The sequence below is a fragment of the Chiloscyllium plagiosum genome, chromosome 4 (genome assembly GCF_004010195.1).
Source record: "Chiloscyllium plagiosum isolate BGI_BamShark_2017 chromosome 4, ASM401019v2, whole genome shotgun sequence".
Taxonomy (NCBI): domain Eukaryota; kingdom Metazoa; phylum Chordata; class Chondrichthyes; order Orectolobiformes; family Hemiscylliidae; genus Chiloscyllium; species Chiloscyllium plagiosum.
The window spans coordinates 6841634-6850571 of record NC_057713.1 but is presented as its reverse complement, the minus strand read 5'-3'; the positions used below and the strand labels follow the sequence as shown (position 1 = coordinate 6850571).

General features: G+C 48.1%; 1 protein-coding gene across 1 annotated transcript in view; it reads right to left on the bottom strand.

The window, feature by feature from the left end:
• Positions 1 to 7823: 7823 nt before the first annotated feature.
• The window catches only part of mep1ba (meprin A subunit beta a), a 47864-nt gene continuing 46749 nt past the window's right edge, over positions 7824 to 8938 (bottom strand). The window contains exon 15 of the mRNA XM_043687642.1: positions 7824 to 8182. Coding sequence (XP_043543577.1) covers positions 8168 to 8182 — 15 coding nt within the window. The 3' untranslated portion in view covers positions 7824 to 8167. The remainder of the gene's footprint in view (positions 8183 to 8938) is intronic.

Genomic DNA, 8938 nt, shown 5'->3' with positions numbered 1-8938 from the left:
CAGCATTTGTGGAGAGAAAGCAGAGTTCAGTTCAGTCCAGTCACCCCGCTTCAGAACTTGCAGCAGGGGTCCTCCCTGCAGCGCCCTCCAGGGCCGGGGAGGAATGTGACATGATGTCCGGCGGGAATCCTCCAAATGCTGCGCCCCCAAGCGTCGGGGAGGAATGTGAAGGGTTCAGCGGGGATCCCCCTCCTCCGGTGAAGAGATCGGTGAATGTCGTCCTAACGCAGCGCCCCCAACGCCGGGGAGCAATGTGAAGAGGGTCGGCGTGAGTCCTCCTAAAGCAGCGCCCCGCCCCAGCCGTGAAAGAGTGGCCGTGTGTCCTCCAAATGCACCGCACCCAGCGCCGAGTGTGAAGTGGGGGGTGCGTTTGTCCTCCTAATGCAGCGCCCCCTTGTCCCAGGGAGGAATGTGAAGCGATTGGTCTGTGTCCTCCTAATGTAGCGCCCCCCAGCGCCGGGGAGGAATGTGAAGGGGGTAAAAACAATAACTGCAGATGCTGGAAACCAGATTCTGGATCAGTGGTGCTGGAAGAGCACAGCAATTCAGACAGCATCCAACCAGCTCGTTGGACGCTGACTGAATTGCTGTGCTCTTCCAGCACCACTGATCCAGAATCTGGTTTCCAGCATCTGCAGTTATTGTTTTTACCCCCTTCACATTCCTCCCCGGCGCTGGGGGGCGCTACATTAGGAGGACACAGACCAATCGCTTCACATTCCTCCCTGGGACAAGGGGGCGCTGCATTAGGAGGACAAACGCACCCCCCACTTCACACTCGGCGCTGGGTGCGGTGCATTTGGAGGACACACGGCCACTCTTTCACGGCTGGGGGGGCGCTGCTTTAGGAGGACTCACGCCGACCCTCTTCACATTGCTCCCCGGCGTTGGGGGCGCTGCGTTAGGACGACATTCACCGATCTCTTCACCGGAGGAGGGGGATCCCCGCTGAACCCTTCACATTCCTCCCCGACGCTTGGGGGCGCAGCATTTGGAGGATTCCCGCCGGACATCATGTCACATTCCTCCCCGGCCCTGGAGGGCGCTGCAGGGAGGACCCCTGCTGCAAGTTCTGAAGCGGGGTGACTGGACTGAACTGAACTCTGCTTTCTCTCCACAAATGCTGCCAGACCTGCAGAATTTTCCAGCAATTTTTGTTTTCTTTTGTTTCTGATTTCCAGCAGTTCTTCGGGTCTTCCCCCCCCCCCCCGACAATCCCGTCACCTGGCAACTGGAGGGCGAGACATCGGGAGGCCCCCCGCTGGAGAGCCAGTCCTCCAAACCGCTAGGTGTCGCCCTCGGGTGGTCCCTCGGGTTCACAGTCCTCCACGCCGGTGGGGGGCGCCGCAGGCGGCTTCCCGTTGGAGAACGCGCCTCATCCAACCGCTGGAGGCAGTGTCTCCGCTCGATTCTTGTTCCTGCCGACCACTCCTCCCTCCGCTAGTTGGGGCTTCAGGCTCCCGGAAGCCGTCTCCGAAGAATCCTCCGCACCGTCAGGGGGCGGTGTCACCGGAGGCTACCTCCTTTATTCCATGATCATAGCACCCGCCGGATGAAATCTACTCCTCCTGCCGGACATGGTGCTAATCTTGGCTGTGGAACCTTCCGGGTAAACAGTCATCCGATCGCTGGTGGCGCTGCGAAGGGAGTTTCGCCGCTCAACCCGTTCACTCGGGGTTGGATTGTCACTCTTCCAGCCGCTGGGAGAGGGGTGCACTTTACAGGCGTCGGGCCCCTGTGATTCCACATTCTAACACCAGAGGGAGCCTGCACCCCACCCTGCCCCCCCACCTGCACTGCAGAGTCTGGCCGCTAGATGATGGCCTGAGTAACCTTGTTGCAGACTGGATGCAGGATGAGAATGTGGCCAAGAGGGGGCGCTGGTTTAGCCAAAATGGTTTAGACACAATGATAGTTTTTTTATCAAGAAAAAGGAGAAGTCATACCAAGTAACATTCGTAACAAATAAACTGTGTAATTTGACTGCTTTTTCAGGGGGAAATTAGATAAACATCTGAAGTGTAAAAGAATTGCAAGGGTCCAGAGATAAGACGATGGAGTGGGTGATCTATGTGGTGACACTTGGAAAGATCCAGCATGCATTTAAAGGCCTAATGGCCTGTGTTGTAACTGTTCTTCATCATAACTAATTAACGGACATTGATAATTAATTATGGTCTAATTCAGTAAAAAACAGAGGAGACCAAATTAACAAGAGTCACAGAGCTTTTATATCATTGTGTTCCTCATTTCTGATCGGCCTGTCTAGATTATCCTGCAGCCTCAGGCTTTCCTCGTCCTATGTTTGTGTGATCTGTGGACCTACTGATCATGTCCCAATATTCATGTCTAAATCATAATGTCTACAACAAACAGCAAGGGACCCATCATCAAACCCTGTGGTACACCACTGGAAATAGGCATCAGTCACAAAAACACCTCAGTGGAGAGCGTGGTACTGGAAAAGCACAGCCGGTCAGGCAGCATCCAAGGAGCAGGTGAATCTCCCGGATACTGCCTGACTGGCTGTGCTTTTCCAGCACCACATTCTCAACTCTGATCTCCAGCATCTGCAGACCTGACTTTCTCCTACAAAACCACCTCAGACCATCATCCTCTGACTTTTAGCCAATTTTGGATTTAATTTATCAAATTGCCCTGCATTGCACGGGCTTTCAGTTTCTTAACCAGCCTGGCGTGTGAGAGACATGGGGCAAATAGACTTTGAGTGAAAACAGTGGTTCTCAAACTCTTGGTTAAAGGATCCCTTTTCAAATCAATTAATTTTACTCTTTCAATAGAGCGATGGCATTGCTGAGGCCAGCATTTGTTGACTATCCCTAACTGGCCCTTGAACTGAGTGGGTTCTGTGTGACCATCAGAACTATATGCAATATTACAAATGTAGTCTAACTAAAGTTCTTTACAGATGCAACATGATTTGCCTATTTTTATATTCTGTGCCATGATCAATGAAGGCAACAATGCCAATTGCCTCATTCATTGACCACCTTATCCACTTCTGTTGCCAGTTTCAGGGAACTGTGTCCTATATGCTTGGATCCCTCTGTATGTTAATGCATCTAAGGCTTCTGCCATTTACTGTTTCCTTCCCTCCTGCAATAGACATAGAACATAGAAAAGTACAGCACAGAACAGGCCCTTCGGCCCACGATGTTGTGCCAAGAATTATTCCTAATCTAAAATAAAATACCTTAACCTACGCACCCCTCAACTCACTGCTATCTATGGGTATGACCAGCAGTTGCTTAAATGTCCTTTATGACTCTGCTTCCACCACCACTGCTGGCAACGGATTCCATGCATTCACAACTCTCTGTGTAAAGACCCTACCTCTGATGTCTCCTCTATACCTACCTCCTAATATCTTAAAATTATGACTCCTTGTACCAGTCAATCCTGCCCTGTGAAAAAATCTCTGGCTATCGACTCTATCCATGCCTTTCATTACCTTGTATACCTTAATCATGTTACCTATAATCCCATACTTCCTGACTTTATGAATGAGTCTACCATGGGGAAGCTTCTCAAATGGAAAAAGTGAGGACTGCAGATGCTGGAGATCAGAGCTGAAAATGTGTTGCTGGAAAAGCGCAGCAGGTCAGGCAGCATCCAAGGAGCGGGAGATGTAGAGAGAGGAAGAGAGCTTCTACAAGGAAGGCATCCTTGCAAGAGGATTCGCAGTAGGTTAAAATCCTTGAGGAGAAAGTGAGGACTGCAGATGCTGGAGATCAGAGCTGAAAATGTGTTGCTGGAAAAGGGCTCATGCCCGAAACGTCGATTCTCCTGCTCCTTGGATGCTGCCTGACCTGCTGCACTTTTCCAGCAACACATTTTCAGAAGCTTATCAAATGCCTTGCTGAAGTCCATAAACACCACATCCACTGCTTGACCTTCGTCAACCTGTCTCGTCACCTCCTCAAAGAACTCAGTAAGATTTGTGAGGGATGACCTGCCTCTCACAAAGCCATGCTGACTGCCTTTAATCATGCTATGCTTTTCCAAAGCTGACTGCCTTTAATCATGCTATGCTTTTCCAAATCGTTGTAATAGACCTTCCAAAATACGTCACCTCACATTATTAATTAAACTAAATTCCATCTGCCATTTCTCTGCCCAAGTCTCCAGCCAATCTATATTCTGCTGTATACTTTGGCAATCCTCCTCACTCTCAGTAGCTCCCCCCAGTCATCCTGAGGATTGGACATTTGCTTTGTACTCTCTCACTCATTTTACCTAGTCATTGATGGCAGGCTCAGTGCAGCTGACACAAGGCCTCACTTCATTATGTAATAAGTAACTCAGTGCAGCAGTAAACAGTTCTCATCCCACTTCAGTCGAATCCCTATTGAAAAATTAAAGCAAATTGCAAAGGAACCTCGATTATCCAGCATTCGATTAACCAGATTTCGGATTACCTGAAGAAGATCGCAAGGTCCTGATGCTTGGCTAACTGTTATATGGCATTGATTATCTGGAATTCGATTAGCCGAACAAAATACTCCACCCTTGTGTCCTTCACATAATCAAGGTTCCTCTAGACACGATCAATCAAAGCATAGCTGGTGGTTTACCTAACTGACTGCAACTTGCGAGAATATTTCTCACTCATTGTTTGAACAGATGCCTGAGGACAGTACTCTTCCAGCCAGAACAATATTAAATGGATCATTTTAGCACTTGATGGGCCTGAGCAGAGGCACTGAAGAATGTGCCTTGGAATTCCGCACATTGGAACCCTGCACTGCTTCCTACATTTCCTCCCTGTGTCCCGCCCCCCGCCCCCCCCCCCCAACATTTGTTCAAAGGTGTTCCTTTGGTGATCTGAGTGCCTTGCGAGTGTCATTTCAAAGGCAAGAGTCAACCACATTGCTATGGGTCTGGAGTCACACATAGGCCAGACCAGGTAGCATAGGCAGATTTCCTTCCCTAAAGACATAACAACTGTTTTCAACACTTGACGATGGTTGTCATGGTCGCTGTTATTAAGAAGAGCTTTATATTTACGAGTTAAACGCCTCCGGCTGCCGTGTTGGGGATTTGAAGCAATTCACCCAAGACTTTAGCTCAGCTCACTGGAATACTAGTCTACGGACATCATGGACGCTGGAGGAGGAAACATGGCTACCTGTCAGAATAACGTCTGTCATGGTGAGGGTGTTAGAATTGATCTGAGGATCTTATAGCTGGACGCAAAGAAAAATCAAAGGGAGCTGGGAGGAATGAAGATGGTTTAGCCAAAGGGAAATCATTTTTGGCCAAATTATTTGAAGGAGATAAAAGAAACCCTGTTGATATATTTAAATTTCCAGAAAGCATTTCACGAGATGCCACGCAAAGTGCTGTGTCAACTCAGGGGGGTAACATGGGTAGAAGATTGGTTGGCTGACAGAAAACAAAGAGCATTAAATGGGACTGTGTCTGATTGGCAGGGCATTGAGTAAAGTCCCTCACGGATCTGTCCTGGACCCTCAACAATTGATCATTTACACAGACGTCTTTCGATGAGGGGAGCAAAAGCATGATTCACAGATGATGCCAAAACAAGTAGAAAAGGGGATGCTGTGAAGAAGCCTTCAGGAAATGCAAGTGGGCAATGGTAGATGGAATGAGTGAGCATTAATCTGGCAGGTGGTACACAACGTGAGAAAATGTGAAGAATAAAAAGCCAGATGTTACATAAATGGAGAATGACTGCAGAATTCCAAGGTGGAGAGGGATTTAGGAGCTCGAGTGCATGAGTCACAAATGTTAGTGTGCAGGTGCAGCAAGTGAACCAGAGGCTACTGGGATGCTGACATTAACATGAGAGAAATTGATCACTGAGTCATAGAGATGTACAGCACGGAAACAGACCCTTCGGTCCATGCCAACCAGATGTCATAAATTATTCTAGTCCCATTTGCCAGCACCCGGCCCATATCCCTCTAAACCTTTCCTATTCATATACCCATCCAGATGCCTTTTAAATGCTGTAATTGTACCAGCCTCCACCACTTCCTCTGGCAACTCATTCCATACGTGCACTGCCTTCTATGTGAAAAGGTTACCCCTCAGGTCCCTTTTTTACCTTTCCCCTCTCCCCCAAACCTACATCCTCTAGTTCTGGACTCCCCCAGCCCAGGGAAAAGACCTTGTCTGTTTATCCTATCCATGCCCCTCATGATTTTATAAATCAATACAAGGTCACCCCGCAATCTCCAATGCTCCAGGGAAAACAGCCCTAGTCTACTCAGCCTCACCCTATAGCTCAAATCCTCCAACCCAATGTAACATCCTTCCTGTTATGTTTCAGTTACACAGGGCATTGGTGAGATAACATCTCTAACACTGTGTGCAGTTTTGGTCTCCTTATTTAAATAAGGATGTAAATGTATCGGGTTGGTTCAGGGAGGTTTGTAAGGTTGGCACTGTCCTGGAAGGTGTGAATTGTTTCATGAGGACAGGTTGGACAGATTGTGCGTGTTTCCGTTGGAGTACAGAGAGTGAGGGGTGATTTGATTGAAATGTATAAGATCCAGAATGGTCTCTACAGGGTGGATATGGAGAGGATGGTGCCTCAGATGGGTGAGTTCTGAACGAGGGGGCACTGATTTAACATTTGGGGTCACTCTTTCAGGACAGAGCTGAGGGGAACTTCTTTCTCTCAGAGGGTTGTGTGACTTTGGAACTCTCTGTCTCAGGCGGCAGTGGAGATGGGGTTATTGAATATTCCGAAGGCAGAGGCAGGAGTGGGTGGGAAGTAGAATACATAGCAAATTTTCCACAACCTTATTGAATAGCAGAGCAGGCAGATGGGCTGAATGGTCTACGCCTGCTCCCATTTCATATGTTCACAAAGCTGTGGGTCACCAGCACGAAAACCTGTTCAGAGTTTATCGCAGAGGCACAAGGGGGCAGAATACAGCAGCGGCAGGCTAGGGACCAGTGCACCGACAATGACTATCCTGTCAATCAGTAGTGCCTCAGTGGTTAGTACTGCTGTCTCACAGCACCAGGGACCTAGGTTTGATTCCAGCTTTGGGTGACTGTGTGGAGTTTGCACATTCTCCCCGTTTCTGCGTGGGTTTCCTCTGGGTGCTCCGATTTCCTCCCACAGTCCAAAGATGTGCAGGTTAGCTCTATCCTGTCAATCAGTAGTGGCTCAGTGGTTAGTACTGCTGTCTCACAGCACCAGGGACCTAGGTTTGATTCCAACTTTGGGTGACTGTGTGGAGTTTGCACATTCTCCCCGTTTCTGCGTGGGTTTCCTCTGGGTGCTCCGATTTCCTCCCACAGTCCAAAGATGTGCAGGTTAGCTAAATTGCCCATAGGGTTCAGGCATGTGTAGGTTAGGTGCATTAGAGTAATGGGAAATGGGCTTAGTGGGTTACTCTTCAGACAGTCGGTGTGGACTTGGTGGGCCGAAGGGCCTGTTTCCACATTACAGGGATTCTATAAATGTAGCTGGTTGCTATTGTGTACCTGATCACTAAACTACATCTTGTTAACTTCAATGGACTCTTCTGGTTCGACCAAGGGGTGGCTGTCTCAAACCTGACTGAGTGGGACCCTGTGATTTCTGACACTGCAGGAAGACAGCAGCAGCAAACTCTCATCATGAGCAGCCATGTAATGGGCTGGTCTCATGAGCTCAAACAAACCTTAGTGCGTACAAGATGGAAACATGGGCCATTTCATAAGTATCTATGAAATTGGTTGGCACAATTAAATGCGCAGTTAGTGGCCTTCACGAAAGTAGCTCAGAGACACTGACACTGAGTGTATTCTCTATAAGATTCATAATGAGTTGAGAATCCGAGTAAAATCACGTTGACTTTATATACATTTGTAAATCTTGTATTCATTTCAGAAGGCACAATCGCGTAATTTAGTAATCCCTCCTGAAATGGAGTGTTGAATATTTTGGTATCTTAGTTCCTCTAGCTGCAACCTCAGCTTATATCATTGTTACATTATTTGGAATTTTGTTTGGTTGCGTCATAAAGCCAGCCCCCATGTTCCCTTTTTCCAATTTTCAAACAGAATGGGAAATATTCTTGAAGCAAAAGCACTATTTGCTATTTGATTCGTTTTTGTCTTCCATCGCCGTTGCTCGACTCTTTCAGTGGCTTCGCAATGCCTGAGGAATCCCGTTCGTGCATTCTCACATCGGGGTTTGCTGTAAAGGCAATAATGGGTTAGACTGAGCAGAACGGTTGGAAAACCAGCAACAATTTGTACAACCAAATCAATCTGTTCAACAGACTGCTTGAGCTATGTACTGATTGGAATGAGGTCATAGACTATGAGTTCCCTGATTGGGGCTGTTAACCTGATTCAATCAGGGAGCCCTGGCTGACACATATAAACAGGGGTGTCAGGGGTTCTGCTCACTCTGAGAGCTGGCTCTGAGGGAGCTGGATCCAGTGTCAAGGTCTCTCCACATGTAAATAAAGGGGGACCGGGTGATAGGATATCAGCCTCTATGGTGTTATTTCAAAATGTGTGCACTACCTGAGTTACAGATCAGTCAGGAGGAACAGAAGGTGTGGTCCCCTTTAAATGGGTTATCCTCAATGTCGAAGGAGAGCAGGATGTAATTAAACAGTCATACAACATGAAAACAGACCCTTCGGTCCAACTCATCCGTGCTGACCAGATATCCTAACTCAATCTAGTTCCATTTGCCAGCACTTGACCATATCTCTCTAAAGGTAAAACCTGTCTCTTTGTTGGCTACGTAGAACAGTCGATCTTCTGTAATTACACCGGCACCACTCCCCACCTCTTCCTCCGCTACATTGATGACTGCATTGGCGCCACCTCGTGCTCCCGCGAGGAGGTTGAGCAATTCATCAACTTCACCAACACATTCCACCCTGACCTTAAATTTACCTGGACCATCTCTGACACCTCCCTCCCCTTCCTGAACCTC